This window comes from Schistosoma mansoni, chromosome 3 (genome assembly GCF_000237925.1).
Source record: "Schistosoma mansoni strain Puerto Rico chromosome 3, complete genome".
Lineage (NCBI taxonomy): Eukaryota > Metazoa > Platyhelminthes > Trematoda > Strigeidida > Schistosomatidae > Schistosoma > Schistosoma mansoni.
Window position 1 is genome coordinate 11998313 of NC_031497.1, and position 17191 is coordinate 12015503.

General features: G+C 37.2%; 2 protein-coding genes and 1 pseudogene across 3 annotated transcripts, besides 1 other annotated feature; 1 reads left to right on the forward strand and 2 right to left on the reverse strand.

Moving 5' to 3' along the window:
* Positions 1–5894: 5894 nt before the first annotated feature.
* Smp_127550 lies at positions 5895–6267 on the reverse strand (annotated as a pseudogene).
* Positions 5895–6267: a sequence feature.
* An 852-nt stretch (positions 6268–7119) lies between these two features.
* On the forward strand, positions 7120–9754 carry Smp_010140.1 (hypothetical protein). Of its 2 annotated transcripts, XM_018799239.1 has the most exons (7): positions 7120–7255; positions 8589–8743; positions 8775–9168; positions 9205–9272; positions 9312–9462; positions 9501–9656; positions 9699–9730. In XM_018799239.1, exons 2-6 carry the CDS (start codon positions 8669–8671, stop codon positions 9563–9565), a joined length of 753 nt encoding a protein of 250 aa, XP_018651048.1. In that variant the 5' UTR covers positions 7120–7255; positions 8589–8668; the 3' UTR covers positions 9566–9656; positions 9699–9730. The 2 variants fall into 2 exon arrangements, with proteins under 2 accessions (XP_018651048.1, XP_018651047.1); XM_018799238.1 differs by having other exon boundaries at positions 7120–7251; positions 8548–8743; positions 9501–9754.
* Positions 9755–12792: 3038 nt separating this feature from the next.
* Smp_210480 (aminopeptidase P homologue (M24 family)) lies at positions 12793–16769 on the reverse strand (the record flags this gene model as incomplete). Its single annotated transcript, XM_018799240.1, has 2 exons — positions 12793–12851; positions 15773–16769. The coding sequence occupies 2 exons, from the start codon at positions 16767–16769 to the stop codon at positions 12793–12795; spliced, it is 1056 nt and encodes a 351-aa protein (XP_018651049.1).
* Between the last annotated feature and the right edge of the window lie 422 nt (positions 16770–17191).

Consider the following 17191-nt stretch of genomic DNA (forward strand, 5'->3'; position numbering starts at 1 on the left):
TTCGGAACCGGATTATAGTTTCACTGCATCGGAGGTTCATTGGTAGTCTATTCCAGATGGTTGAGTAGCGAATAACGAAAAAATTCTGGCGTAAATTTGTGTGAGTTTTTGGAATCGCTAGAATATTTTCCTTATTGCGTAGATTGTGGGACGGTATCATAGAGTATGATGGGGTAGATAGCGAAGAGTAAGAAATACCGTTAAGAAGCCGGTAGAGAAAGATAAGGTTTAGTTTGATACGCCTGATCCAGAGAGGTTCTAGTTTGAGTTGTTGACATCTTTGGTGATAGTCTTTGTTGTCAGAATACCCCAAAACAGCTTTGGTGAACCTTCTTTGAACACCTTCAATTTTAATCAGGTCCTTATGCCTGCAGTTACTGTAAACTAAAATACCATATTCAAGAATTGGTAAGATACATTTTCTGTATAATAATAATCTCGATTCGGTATTATTGAAATTAATCATTATGAATCCGATGAGCTTTCTAGCTTTGGATACTTGAGATGCAATGTGTTCCGAAAAGTTCAAACTGTCGCTGTATCTTAAACCCAAGTCACGAACAGTGTTGAGAGGTTTCAGTGTATGTTTGTGTATAGCCAGATTTAAGTTAAGGCAACGGCCAATGTTAATAAATCCACTTTTGTCAACATTAAGTGGCAAATTCCACGAAATAGTCCATTCGTACAACTTGTTTATTTCTTCTTGGATTACTGTTGAAATATAGCTTTCTTTTGTGGGAGATGAGAATGAATAAACCACTTTTAGATCATCGGCAAAAAGAAAAGGTTTACCATATTGAAAGAGGGAACAAACGTCATTGATAAAAAGGAGAAATAGTAATGGACCAATTACACTTCCTTGTATAACCCCACTGGTTACATTCACAGGTTTGGAGTAGAAAGATCCAAAGCGGACAATTTGGCTACGTTCTTCTAAAAATGACTTGAGCCAAGATAAAAGGGGATTCTGTATTCCATATGAAGAGAGTTTTAGAAGAAGAAGCTTGTGTGGGACGCTGTCGAAGGCCTTACTAAAGTCGAAGTACAAAATTATCACAGACTGACCAACATCTCTTCTCTGGGTAATTTGATCAAAAAATTCCAGATGCGATGTGAAGCAGGAGCGTTTGGTCATAAACCCGTGTTGGGATGGGCTGATCAGATTAGCCGAAAGCAAAAATGATAATAGCTGTTTGTGGACTATTTTCTCCATAGTTCTTGACAGCACGGATGTCAAATTAATTGGTCTGTAGTTAGCAATATCACTGCGTGATCCGGTTTTGAATCTGGGAGTGATAAGAGATGTTTTCCATGCAGATGGATAGGCCCCATATTCCATAGATAGGTTGAAAAGTTTTAAACAAAATAATGGGAATTCTCTACTACCATATTTCACAAATGATGAGGGAATCCCGTCAGGTCCACCGTCATAGGACTTTTTCAAGGCAGTTATGGCCTGCTTGATGTTGGAGGGTACAAAATCAATTTTCGACAAGTGTCTGCACGTCAGCATTGGAAATGTATTGATACAGCTTTCAGTTCTAGTGTTATAGCACTGCGAGAAATACTGACTGAATTCTTCGCAAATAATATCGGGGTCATCAATAATTCTTCCGTTAACTATGAAGAATTTGGTCACGCCAAGAGAATTTGACTTCACACGCGATTTAAAAAGCCGAAGTATTGATAATTCTGGGTTCTTATTACCTAGGGCTTTATTTTCTATATTTATAAAATACTTGCGTTTAGATGAAGCACTCTTGTCAATTAACTTAAGTATACTCTGTAGTGTATACAAGTCATTATGCTTGTGGTAACGGTGTTTTAATTTCCTCAGTTTTCTTTTGAAAGTTTTAAAATTATTCTGGCCCCTATTGGCGTTATAAGCCACATGGCTAATAATTGGAGCAGTGTAGTCGAGGCAGTGTATCAAGTTGTGGTATAGATCAGAGATCGCAATGTCAATATTATTTGTGGTAAAATAAGTTTCTCATGGCAAACAACGAATAAGACTTTCAGTCCGTTTCCAGGTTTGTTGATCAAAATGTCTACTCTTGTACATCATTCCAGCCTTAGAATTCAATTGTATGGCGTCGAAAGAATGAATGACACACAATATTACTCTGTGATCACTCTTAAAAAACTCCTGACCAATATGCACTGAGATAGAATCTATGTTGATTGTAAATAGTAAATCAAGTATATTATTCCTTCTAGTCGGTTGTCGGACCTGTTGGACCCATCCATAAAGTTCTAGCGTTTCAACTAACTTGTCATGTCGGCCTGAAACCGGAGTCGAATACCATGTGATGTTTGGCAGATTAAAATAATCTCCGATGATTTTAAAAGTATGCGGTTGGTGTGAAGCAATGGAAAAGATGTTTGTTAGTAATCTATCAAACCTAGAGTCTGCATGTGGTGGTCTGTATATGCATCCCACCAGTAGATAATTCCGAGATCCACAGTTTACAGTCACCCAGGTGGAGTCATCTATAGCATTAAGAGAGTGGTTAACCCTTTGTTTTAAGACTCCTCCGATTGCTCAGTCGGATGTATCTACGACAATAAAAATGGTTGCTTGATTGTCCTGATGTGCGAGCAGGGTTGCCTTAGCGATATGTTCCTTAACTGTGGAGAATGCTTTTCGCGCTGTGTCGTCTAGATTATTTGATTTCGCATTTCCACGAAGTTGATCGGTTAACAGTTTCATAAGTGATGCGCAATCTGGTATGAACCGTCTATAAAAACTTACAATGCCGTTAAAAGTGCTCAACTGCTTAATTGTGGTCGGTTCTGGTTAATCCAGAATGGCCGCCACTCTGTTTCTAAGAGGTCGGATGCCTTGAGCATCAATAGTGTGTCCTAAAAAGTCTAAGGAGTCGGTCACAGTTTGACATTTCTGAATGTTTACATTAATTCCATGCCTTTGGTGTCGTTCGAAAACAATGTCCAGATGCTGGAGATGTGATTGTCTGTCTGGACTTGCAATCAGACAGTCATCAACATACGCATGTACGTAGTTGAGACCTCGGAATACGTCATCTATGAACCTTTAGAAGGTTTGAGCCGCATTTCTTAGGCCGAAGGGCATTCGTGAAAATTCGTAGAGGCCGAAAGGAGTTATGATGGCGGTTTTCGGAATGTCGTCAGTTGCCATAGGAATTTGGTTATAAGCTTTTACTAAGTCGATTTTCGAAAAGACAGTTGTACCTTTCAAGGTAGCTGTCAGATCATGAATATGAGGCAACGGGTAACGATCGGGAATGGTTTTAGCATTCAGATGCCGATAATCACCAGTTGGACGCCAATCATTGCTGTCTTTTTCAGGGACCATGTGCAAAGGAGATAACCATGGGCTATTTGACGGTCGAATGATTCCTAAGTATATCGTGTGGTCGTATTCGTTTTTGGCCAACCTCAGCTTTTCGGGAGCGAGTCGGCGTGCTTTCGAGAATTCAGGTGGTCGTGTAGGCGAGATGTGATGTGTAACATTGCTGGTTACACAAGGCAATTTCGGTTGAGGTTGATATATCTCGGATTATTTGTCGAGTAATGGTTGATATAGGGTGTATGGCGTGCTTAATTGTGACTGGAAATAATCTACAACCAGAAAAAGGAGTTACACAAACAAATAACTTAGTTATACTGTCTATTAACCTTCGTTTGTGTGTGTCGACGAGTAGATTGTGGTGCTGTAACAGGTCTATACCACTGATTGGCATAGAAACATCTGCGACAACGAAAATTCAGTGAATGGGTTTGCATAAACCGATGTTAAGGTAGACGTACCTTTTACCATACGTTGGAATCGGTTTTCCGTTCGCCACCTGTAGGCTTAAAGCAGACTCGTGAAGCCTGTCGTTAGAATTCGCAGGAAGAACGCTAACCTCTACTCCGGTGTCGACAAGGTAACGAACTTTCGTTGTCATATCCGTGAGGTATAATAGACGGCTATGTTCGCCGGCTGCGATTGCCGTTAACGCGCGCCGGCCGGGAAGTTTCCAGGATTATTTTTTGTGTCGGTCGACTTGGAGTTCGGGTAATTGCAGGATTTCCTGCAATTTTTAGGAGACTTCCCATACTGAATATGATGCCAGCACCAGTCGGAGTTATCCGTCTCTCGTGGTCGAGAGACAGATCGCCTACGTGAAACACTTCTTCGCGAGGTTCTTGACCGTCTACGGTCATTACGAAATCGAAGATAGCGTGTCAGTGTATGACATAGGTCGGTGATGTCATTCTAGGTCGTTTGAGGTTTTTTTCTGACTGAAAAGACCCCGGCGTTAGTAGATTTTGTGATTTCTAGGATGCGGTCAGCAGATGCGGCCAGTTCGTCTACGGCGTTGTTTTGAAACGAGACAAGGACTGTTTGCACCTGTTGAGAAAGCTTAGACGAGAAAAGTTGTCTGAATAGGCCATCATCGAAAGTTCGTTGGCCGAGAACCTCGCTCATCCTTAGAAACATGTCTGTCGCAGAACCATGTTGCAGGTCGATGTTATTGAGGAGTTGGTCTAACCTTTGTCAGTCGGTTAGATCTCCACGTCTCAGAATCGATCGTTTGAGAGTTTCAAAATGTTCCGAAACATCACTAGTAAACATACTAGGCGTGACGTACTTGTTAAATTCGCACGGTATTGCCTTAACAACCGCGAGAAACTGCGTGCTTGAGTCCGTAGTGCCGTGCCCGTAAAGTCAGCTTCTGCATAGCAGAACCAGGCTTCGATATTTTCCGGCCAAAAAGGCGTGAACTGAATCGAGGGTGGGGGTAGACTTTAACTTAAATACTTTCGGTGTCTGTTCTGTCATAATGAAAAAACAAGTATCATAATGAACGAAAAATATATAATTAAAGTATATCAGAAAACTGTAAAAAAAATTACAATATATAAGTCAAATAAAGCAAAACAACGATTATTGAAGTTCCAAAAAGGGACAGACTCATGGGTTATCATTTGGTGTACCAGATCACGTCGTGCTCACAAGTGAAGATACCACCAGTATTGTAGTTTGACAACACTTTGCCAGTAACACCTTCTATAATCGAATCGAGCCCACCCAGTTAAAATCAGAAGTCAGAAGCAAAGAGGTTGGAATATGTATTTGATGAGTTATCAGTATATCGAGAAGTGACTGATCTAATATGGCTAATGATCGTAGGATATGTTTCCCACGCCATGCTGTAACGTGATCTGTTGAGGATGCATGAGCAAACGCCTTCAGGTAAACTAGTCCACTAAAACTAGTTTGGTCAGCATCCAATATCGAACACTTAAAAAGCCATTGATTTTGGGGAATTATTTACAGCTACACTATGGTGAAATCAAAAGTACAAACACAAAGAAATTTTAACAGTAATCATTCCATGTCACGTCTCCACATTTCGTCACATTCCCAACCGTATTTTCGATCGTAAAAGGACTGCATGAAGATAAGTATTTGAGAAGTTTCACTTTTACCTAGTTACTGGCGGTTCTTAAATAAAAATTGTTGAATTTGCTCTCCACCATCATCACAAACCATTCACCGTATTTCTTAATAATCTGTTGTTCGTGCACCTTTTGGCCTCGCTGAATCTGTATATACTGTTCTCTCCCTCTGGGTAATGATGTTGTAGTGTTATTATCTGTTAATTATCTTCCGTCGGTTGCATTGTCTAAGAATACCTAGTTTATTTATTTCGTAATTGATTGAGCTTACCTGTAAGAGTTTGCCTTCTGAACTTATTGAAGATTCAGGTTACATCTGCTCGAAATTCTTTTTGCGTAAATGCGAACAGCACAGGACGCCTCGTCCAAAATCATCCCTTATTACCAACTTGAATAACGAATATCTACATAGTAGAATTGCAAAAAGATAAGTACGTTTTATTATTGGTGTTGCAAGCAGAATCAATTCAAACTACTTCTGAACATTTATCATATAATTCTATCTGCTCATAAGTGCTAAAGCAGATTCTAGTGACATATTCATTTTCTAAATGCTCTCTTATATCACCGTTTTGCAGCAATATAAATACTTGCAATCATGTATAACAACCTAAAATATACTTTTCGACAATTACCTGTGGAGAGTTGAGCTTTCATAGTCTTTATATCAGCAGCAGTAACCTGCTTACCAGTTCGATCTTTAATACTTTGTATTGATTCATCTGCTGATACTGACTGAAGTATAATCGGCTTCAAATTTCCTTTTCCTTCTGGGAACAATCTTCTAGTCCATGGATTACAACCCATCCATAAACTACTACAAGGATGATTGTGTAGCATCTTGTATGATTTTATGACTTGTTCCTCAACGTCCAATTCTACGTGAAACCTCAGTTGGCAGTTTTGAAACTAAGACCATCAATGTCACACCTTAGTTGAAGTTCTCAGGGTTTTTCATTCACTGTTAGACCTTGTGATTTACGCCTATGACCAAATGTGCAATGAAACACCACAAACATCTATTTAAATCCAATGTCCTTCATCAGTTAATCTTTGCCGTGAATGAAGTGAGTATGAGTGGTCTGAGAAGCGGTAGGGATATTTTTCCATACATTTTGGAACCCCCTTAAGACACGGTCAAATTCAATCCAGTTTCCGAAAAGCCTGTTCTTTATCATGAGTTGAAATGCTTCGCTTAAGTTGACTGGGATGTCTCTTGAACGTGAATCACTACGAACAGCACTTATTAATTATTAAAAAGTTATTTCTTGCGATAATACTTCAATAACTGAAGAAAGGACTACACACATTTAAGACTTACCGGTTACTCGACATTTCGTATAACCTCTCACGGAAAACAACGATTCAAACAAACTAAGAGTATCTTTGACTGTTTAGTTATTCTCAATACGCTGTTTTGTAGACCCCAACAAATTATGAACAAGGACAGTTACGTTAGGTGGGGTAATTGGTATCTTAGATGAAGTTAGGAAGCAAAAATAGAGCAAGGTTGTACACTTCATAACAGAGAAAGCTAAATTAACGCTTTTCGCATTGATTTTGCGAATTTACGACAGCGAAACACGACTCAAATATGAGAAAACCTGATATTCGTGCAATCCAACGGACATCCAACAGAGCCCCAACAACTCAAATACGGAATGAGCGCCTCTTGCAAGGCCTTTCAAGGTTGTTAAAACGTAACGGCGGGCGACTTTGAAGGGCTCTGACTATTTTTGCCATGCTCGTCAATTTGTGATAAAATACCTCATTTTTTTAATTCCAAATCATAATCCTAAGTACGCATACCAGTTTATAGTTCTAGTAAGTGGGTAAATTGTCTTGAGGTCATTTAAGGATCACTCAACGGTCGTGAATATATATTGTAGTCTCACCCCTAAATGCTGTTTTTCTGTTAGTGTAAATAATTCTCGCTCCAAAATCTTTGGTTTTTTGTCCTTAATTTCATTTCGTCCAGAAATTATAACCTATTTCTGTAATCTTTCGGAAACTAAACATAAATTCGGTTGTTAGTCTAGTTGTAGTGGTAAACTCCCCTGCTCGTATGTTAGACGGGTCTGTAATTTGTAGGCCATTATTTTAAGGCGTTTGAGTCTCTGATACCTACTCGTTGCATATTTGTGTCATGGAAACCAGTTGTGGATTGTCATAATTTATAGTCTTAGAATACAATGTCGTTGCAGTTCAATAAAATGCACAGTTATTTATCCAGGAATTTGTTTCTGTGTACTGATATCTATACCATTCGTTAGTTGTATACTGTTTAAAGGATACATAGACCTATAATTTATTTCTTAAATGTTCTAAAATCCAGTTGTACGATGACTTTTCTGTTGCCTTGGATTGTAAATTAGACTGCTTGTGTCAGTTTTCTCTTAACTTTAAAACGATGTCTAGAAACCTTGTAGTACCCCGAGATCTGAACAAGATTGGTGTACGAATTCAGTTAAATACTAGATGAAGATAAATTAGCTGTTCTGTATAACTAGTAGTGTATAACGTAGTAGATTGATTCTTGTCCATTATTTTACTCAAGATGGGATGGTTGGGCGCTTCAAATATTTTTCTTGACTTCCAGTTTGGTCAATATAGTATCCGTAGCACTAGCTTCCATAATGATCTGATGTCTAGCTGGAGGCCAGAAACATCTAGTTAAGACATGGCACTGGCCGACAGATTAATGTTCGTTCTAAGAAGTATGAAGACGTGCCGACTCCATTGTTGCGTTCTGTGTGATAATTATAACCAATGGTTCGGGACATTGCGTGTATACTTTCGCACGCTCATTCTTAGATTTCCAGTCATAATTTATGCTTCTTGTTTGCTTCATTTCTTGTAAAAACATTCTCTACGTCCAGTATTATTCAATATCGTATATTCTTTCGTTACCTTGTGTTCGTTAATTCCCTCTTACTGCATTGACTTAGTATGGAAATGTGTGCCTATTTAAAACAAATTCGTATCGAGTAGTACGTTGTTCTTGTTTATTCAACGTAAGTAAAATCTGTTCATTTAACTCTACTGTTAAAATTAGCTGGGATTCTTAAGTTTTAACTTTTTAGGGAATTAGAACCTGTTGATCCCCCTTTATGTTTTTAGATATTATCTTCCTGTAACCTTATACTTCAAAATGCTTTCAGAAAAACGTAAAAAAGTAAGGTATTCAACAGACCCAAATGGGAATCTTTGGGCTACCAATCTCAACAATTTTGGCAGAAAAATGCTGGAAAAATATGGTTGGGCTCCCGGAAAGGGTTTAGGAAAAAACAGTAACGGTATTAAAGCCCCTATAAAGGTATCACTTTTATTTTCCAAAAGATTTCTAGGCTTCAACACAGAAAGGCACACGGGGGCTGGGTATGAAGTCGGACTTTGGTTTGGGTATCCGGCAGATTGATGAATACGCGAGTCTTCTGCGTAAGCTAAACAACTCCCATAATAGTTCTGATAAAACAAATCCAATCAGTGAATATTTACCAATGAGTTGGAGAAGTGGTATGAAGACTTTAGAGGCAAAGGATGCATCTAAGTATGGTCAGCAAGATCTGTCCATTGTTCTTGGACATACTCAGCCATTTTTGAAAGAAAAAATAGCTTCGCCGAATGCTTCTGCAGAGAAATCTGATTGTCAAATTCCTACTGTGATTAGTCCATTATCTGTCTCTGAATATTTTGCGAAAGCGAAGAAACGCAGACCCCAAAGCGAGCCACAAACTTGTGGTTTGTTATATCTTTTTACTTCATTAGATACCTTAGGTCTGGCTGATGTAAAGTCAGCCAAGTCAATTGAAATTATCGTCCCTGTCGATCAACACGCTACATCAGTAAGCTCCAGATTTTATATGGGTTGTCATGATAACAAGTATTCTGTTTCAGTAAAGATCAATGATAACGAAGAGTCCAAATGTAGGAAAATTGAAGAGCCATCAAATCATGAAGAAGGTGAACTGATCACACCACCTGTAGATCCTGATAAAAAAATAAGACATGTCGAAACTATAAATGCAGGTGAAAGTAAGTAATGTCCCACAGTAATTTATCCTTGGTCGTAGATGTCATTAATTCACTATTCATACAGTCCAACTTACTGTCGATTCCTGGATACTGTTATTACTAATTATTTCTGAGTAAAAATTGTACCGACCAGTTTATTGTTTTTTTCTAAAAAAAAACAAGAAATTATACCATGTATACATTGTTAATTAATTGTAAGGTAACACTTATGTAACGTTTATCGATGTTTACTTCAGTTTCTAATGGTCGCGTTTTTGTTATTTTAAAGCGCAGAAAACTTGTCGTGTTTTTTCAGCTAGGTAACTTTGCTTATTCTCATATTACTAATGTGATGATATAGTTATACATGTTATAACGGTTAAAAAATAATTTTGAACTTCTTAATGTGGTCGTCTGTCGGCTTTAAACCTTATCAATAATAAGTGATGAAATATGTCATGCTATTCTGGGTTGCGTAAAAGTAAGTTCGAGAATAGTTAAGAGTGGTAAAAGCAAGATTTAGTATTACCGAATGGAGCTACTGACGTTTGATTTAATTCGTTTTAGTAATCTTTTTACAGTCCTCAGAGTAATTGTATTTTATTGTTCAAAACTTCAGGCGACTGACTATCGATCAAAGTGTTGCAAATGAAGTTTTTCCTTATTCTGAATCTTCAGCTCAGTATCATGTGATTATTCTCATCATTTTTTTTGAATTACATATCATGTGTAAGTTTTCAGAGTCACTGACATCATTATTATGACTACTCTGCTTTTTATTCCAGTAAAGTCCTTTCACAATATACGTGTAATACGACAAACTAAACCAGTAAAAGTTTGTGTCGACTCCGATATTATCTAACATAGGCTGCTTGGTCATTCATCCTTATTCACAAAGCGATACTTAAAATGATATGATTAAATACAGCATATAGTTACTAATAGACAATTAACTATACATTAATAGGAAACATGAGTGATCAATTACTTGTTCGTTGACATAATGCTACCACTCGTGTAATTTTAACTCGCTCCTTGTAAATAACTATGTAATTTGACTTTGTTCCGAAGTACCTGTATAGAATTTTAAAAAATCTACAGCGTTTAATCACCATTGATAAAGCAGGACTAAGCGAAGAAACCCAACAAGGAATTTGCTAAGTCATAGTACTCCTGACTAAACAGAAAAAGACTGACTCCACATTTACCCGCACAAGAGCGAGAAACCTTAAAAAGATAGGTGAACAAAAAGGTCGTCATAGTACCAACAGACTAAGGTAGTTATGGGCGAAGATTGCATGAAGAAGGCCGATGGTGTACTAAAAAACAAATCCATAACAACCACTAATGACAAATCCTATTTAAGAATTAGACAGCTGAATCAACAGAACTCTAAGCAAACGCGTCAAAAAAAGACAAATTGCGAAACAAGTTCAGTGACGAACAAAATCCACTGAACTTGTCCACTCTCAACTTTACAACAGATCAAAGATGAATTAAATATCTCATCACAAAGCATTCTGTTACGGCCAGACACCAACATGCATTTTGTGCAAAGGACTCTGCGTGGAAATAAAACATCTGATAGGATCTTGTGATCATTCTATCGATTTTCCAATTTAGTCCCCTGAGTGCACAAGTTTCTTATAACTCACCAATCTGTGCTGTACTGCATATCTCTAATTCAACAGACAAACTAATAGGATCCCCTATTTCACGAATAATTGAAGATACCGTGATGCAAAGACTACAAGGTACATCTCTACTAGTAATCAAACTGAAGATTTCGATACGTAATGTAGGTGACACACTCGTTAGCCTGAAAAGAGAACTCGGAAATACTCATGATTCGATAAGCAGCATTCTCAATAATATCAAATTTACCAGTCATAAAGAAGCATAAGACCGTCCTTGGACGCTTGACTCAATGGGACAAACGCAGGAACTTTGGAAACAAATGTACGGAAAATCAAGCCACATGGATAAATACTAAACTACAACAGCACACAAAGGCAGTCGTGTTCAAATGCTATTCAAGGAAGTGTAAACCCACTTCAGTGCTCTCATTTCACGAAAAAATTGGGAAAACCGATCTTCAGTCCATCTCCCTCATCATACTACTAATAAGTATTCATCTGACTATAACTCTTTATCCTATTCACATTCGAGAAGCTTCCTTTTATCCTAACTGTAGCACTACCTTGTTCACCGGCCAGCCACTCCACATGAAAAACACGTAAATAAACGTTGGAAACACACTATTTCTGACAACATGGAGACAAGGTAGTTGAGGTGATAATAGCTAAACGATCCAATCTTCCTACATATGCTGCCAGTTACCAAACAACAACTCATGAATGATTAGCGCGCTGGGCTCAAGGTAACTACGTCCAGCAAGCGGAGCAGTTCAGTCCACATTCCTATACTTTTATGAGTGAAGTGATCCACGTGTTCAGTAAATGAGAAACGAACTCCATATATTTTGAGGTTTCCTACCATCTTTTTCAACATACCATTGTCATTATCATCACCTCATTATTTCGACCACCTACTTGACGATGACTTTAACTGTTCTCTCGCAAGTCCTGACAAACGTACTTAAATATTGTCCACTTACTAACACATACGCCGTTAGAAGACCTTTCGTGCTTCTACTAACTAAATCTGTTCAATTTAGTGTTTACTGACCTCATTCTCTTCTTAGTCTTTGAACATCACGACTGTTCACCTCAATTACTTATCAGTTTTTGAAAGTATTAGGTTATGAATTGAAAATAAACTTATCCATTTACAAAGAATACTTCAGATTTTAAACTTGGCTGATGTGAGCTACCACACCTAAGGGCTTATTTCTCAGTCGACTTCGTTATCATCTTACTTAATGCACGGTATGACCAACATTCCTCTGTCAAAGATTGTTCTAATTCGGTGAATTTTATATAGACAGTTCGATAAAACTAGATAGCAGGCTTTCGTAAGTCACGCCCAGACAATGACCGAAAAAATCATTTGCTTTAGGCGGAGTGTTATTAAGTATTTTCACGCAACACTGATAAAATAACTATTGTGAGAATCAAGAAATCCATATTTTTTAAATCAACATATTTATCAATTTTGAATTTATTACATGAACATTAGACTTCTTCTATCAATAAATCATCTTTGATGTGTTCTAAATTCTCAGCGCAGCCAGTTTTCGACATGACGAAATCGTCTTCTACTCGCATACCAATGCCAAGAAAGTCTTTTGAAACGCCCAGTTTCTTCAGCTCATCTCTGAAGTAAATACCTGGTTCTAAAGGGAACACAACACCTGCTTCAAACCGTTTTGTACTAGGTATTGTGGGGGTGTCATGGATGTCTAAACCAAGATAATGTCCGACATGATGTGGACATACCTGTTGAGCAACCTGAATTTTGAAAATAAAATTTTCGCATAAGGTCGGTTTAAAATCGTAAAATATATCATGATCACATATTTGGAGAAAAAGCATAAATCTTTGCGCTAAAACTGATCTAGCGGTTTGACAAAAGTTTACAAGTTTCGAAATCTAGACTTTAAGTCTAAATCGTGTATGTTATAAAGCGGCAACCTTAAGGAAAGTGCTTCTGTCTGGCGCCTAGTAACAAAAATATCTGAAGACGAAATAGACAAGATATTTGTGAATCTGAGTTCCAGATTGTCGTCAGTGAATTAGACTATTTTTGTCAGCAATTTGGATTTCATGCTAAATTATCCATCCAAACGTCTATATAGTGCTAAGGTCAACGATTAGGAAACTCTCAATGTGACTACATTTCATATGAGCATTCAAACCACATTTAAAGAAAGTTTGCGTGAGATTATTATTAAGAATTTTTTCCGTTAGAGGAACTACATATTTCGAAACATTTGACAAGCATTATAAGAAAGATGAAAAGTTATGTCCAGCATATTAGATATAACTTTAAACTCGTTTCGTGGTTGCAGATCCACGTATTCGACCTCAAGTCACACTATGTGAGGACTAGTAGTACTGACCAGCTCCCAGAGAGAGGTAAAATGGGATCAGTCAGCTACAACATACAACTAGGCACATGTATGCGTCGTTCTAAGTTGCCACACCTCATTACCGCAACACTATGGACACCAAATTCATAGTAGTTGCTTCAACGGTAGTAATAAATAAAAGGAAGATTGCATATAACGATATAATACAGGGAAATTAGTTCGTAGAGAGAAAGGTATAAAGCAATTTTAATTTCACGGTTTAGTGGAAGACACCTATACCAATGTGATTGATTCTGAGTCATGTCACTCAGAGTCTCTAATCATTGGTTACGATAGTCGCGCGGCACCCAACTAAGTAGTCTGCATCTACTAACAATGCTTAGGGTGAAGTGGTTTGTGAACATCCGAACTATAAATTGGAAGTCGTTTTTATATCGTATAACCACCACTCTATTTACAAAGGACATTTAAAGTGGACGAATTATGTACATTTGAGAGACCACTTATTAAAGATACATAATGTAGATGGTGGTTAAATGCGTATCTATATACCTAATGTTATAGAAGTTTGTTGTTTGCATTTGAAAGGATTTACGCTGCAAAGTATATGTCAACCAATAATTGTTGTTAATCAGTTTAAGTGGAAATCAAAGACTTATGCATCTTTCTGAAAACACATATCAAATGAACTCGCAAATTTTTTTGCAGTACCCATTTCACTCTACTATGATGTAGCGACTGAAAGTACCGTAAAATCGATCAAAACTTCTACTTATTTTTAGTTAACTAAAATTAACACCCAACCATTAATAGATGGTTGTATAGTAGATCATCTTGAAACCAGCAACAGACAGTATATGAAAATAAGTATATCCATAGCAAGAAGTAATTTAAATCAAGTTCAAGGTGCTGGAAAAATCGTATGTCAATTAAGTATAACATCACGGAAATACCAATCATAATACTGATGGGAGTGTGTAATTATGAAGCAATTTAATGAATAAAAGTATCTGTCAAAAAAAATCAACTTACGTAAAACTTGTCCTGATCTGGGATAATCCCCTCACTTATTAAGTGTCGTCCTATTTCAGACAGCATATGATGATATAGATCTTGCAGACTTTGTTCAGGGGAGGCTAAAGATGCACATGAGTTTTGTACATCAACTAATATTTCATGTATAACTTTTTGGGGTGCCGAAAAGTTTCCTAATGAATAAACAGATTTTAATATGTAATTACAATGTTTTGGATTTGACCTTATTGAAAAATTCACCAACTATGGAGGAGTTAGTAGGTACTAATGTACATTTTACTGGACAGCGGAACCTAGTATAAGTTAAGACAACGGGTAGAAAGTTATGGGGTGGTAGGGATAAGACATCTTACCTGTCCAGCCTTATATCTCAAATTTCATAAGTGGGATGAGATCAGATAATTCATCAAACTGACACAAAATCTCAGGTACTTCTTTAAAATAAGAAATCGAAATGACCTGGTACGACTGATGTCTTACAAGGCTTTGATTATTTCTACGAAAATATTCAGGAGAGTGAGTAAGGAGTGTGGTTATGTTGCATTATAAAAACTATAGATGAGAAAGCGATAAGTATCGGCGACATTTACCAAAGGACTAAAAAGGCGCTTAGTAGACAAATCATGAACATTCACTGAATATTAATACCGCACAGTCCCACATACACACAATCATCTATTTTCATCTTGTGTACTTTCAACATTTATTTGTACGAACTAATGATTCTGTCGTACTTGAATACCTGCTGATTTTGAATTCCAAATATAATATGCTTATTTGTGCTTATCTAGTTCTGCTTTCTGTAAATTGCTCTATTTTGGAAATTTCTAGCTAGCATGATGATTCGAATACCCCTAAATATAATACTTATGTTATCCTAATTACTAAAGTCAACACTTGAATATCGTTGGATAGGCATTTAGTGTAGATATGATTTTTAAACGTCACATACTTTTCAATAATCTTGATTTCGGTTATTACCCTGAAGAAGTTTAGACAATTTTCTTCGATTAAAAGTTAGAGTGATTTAAATTTCAAATACGAATTTCACAAGTAATCTTTTGACTTGCCGTACTGACCGTACAGGCCTTCAGTATTTGTATGCTAGGAATTACCGCTTGGTACAAATGATTAAGATATTTTGGGGCTACTTTTTTGAAAACGAGGCTATCAATGACATAACAATTCGTGGAATCTAGTTAGTTGGAAAAACCTAACCAAATCTGCCTAGCTTTAATTTCTCGTTTTGTAAACTTCAGAATTATCAAGTGTTCACATTAGGTAAACAAAAACACTTCAACATACCGTTGACTGGCCAAGTTCGGGTAATATCGGAAGTATATCCGTTAAAGCGACACCCAGCATCCACCAGAACCAATTCCCCATTGTCTATTCTCATATTGTTCTTCATATAATGAATGATGTTTGTTCTGTCCCCACCAGCGACAACAGGTGGATACCCAACAGAGCAGCCTCGGCTGCGCATTTGGTATTCTATGTAACTTTGTAAAGCAGTTTCAGTTATTCCTGGTTGTGTAATTTGCATAGCCGACTTAAGAGACTCAACCGCTGCAATAACCGAAGTTTTAAGTTGTTTGATTTCATAATTTGATTTTATAAGGCGAATGCTGTCGATTAAGTAGTCTGGATTTTCAAAACTAATTCTTTTGTCGTTAATTTGCCGGGAGAATTCTACAATCTTTTTCAAAACAAACTTATTCAAGGGGCGCTCAACAAAATTTTTGGATGATAATGGACTATACCAAACACATATGGATTGTGTAGATAAAGCTTGATGGTCCAAAAATTTACTAAATTCACTCAAAGGATGGGAATTATCAACCCCAGTTGCCAAAGAAGCTTCTGATAACGTCAAGGATGGACCATTCCAGATCTCAGCATGTTTGTTCCGAGTCTCCACGAAAAGATGGGTCGACCAGTTAAGGTCACTTTGATCGTCACGTTCTTCTGTTTTATCTGTGCAAAATAACAGAATTCCATTTGGTTCATTCAACCCTGTGAAGTAGAAGAAGTTGGGATCTTGGTGAAAAGGGTATGGGACATGGTATGCCATATACTGTATTTCGGAAGCTGGTATTACCACAATATGATATGAAGGCTTATTTACCATCTGTTTAGCGCAAATATTCACTTTGTTAACAAAGATTTCACGGCGATTGCTCAATTCTATGAGAGGAACAGAGGAATTGGCGTTTAAATAAGATAAAGAAGTGCATGACCGTCGAACTGACGATAAGGCTGAAGACCGTATCTTCGGAAGTTTTTTGAAGGCAGAAATCATATCTCATAGATTTGTTGATGATGTTGAAAATCCATATCGGCAGGTTGGTTGAACGGAAAAAAATACACAAAGCAAAAACTGGAGCTACAACCAAATAATATGTTTTAGCTATTCCTTTTACACAAAAGCCTTCAGTTTTCAAAAGATAAATGATTAGTAGTTAGCCCTTGTATTCTTCTGCTACAATAATAGCGATATCTAAAACCAAATGTAAATAAAATAACCCAATTGAGATATTTGATCAAATATGTGTATTTCATATACATGTCACAAAATAGTTTGTGCAATTACAAAATTCAGGGTGCTTACAGGTCAATAGAAAGTGAAGCAAAACTTGGCTTCAAGAAAATCGTTTGCAAATACTATGGTACTTGAACTTGAAAGTACAACCAAGAACAAAGTGAACCTTTTAGAATGTTACT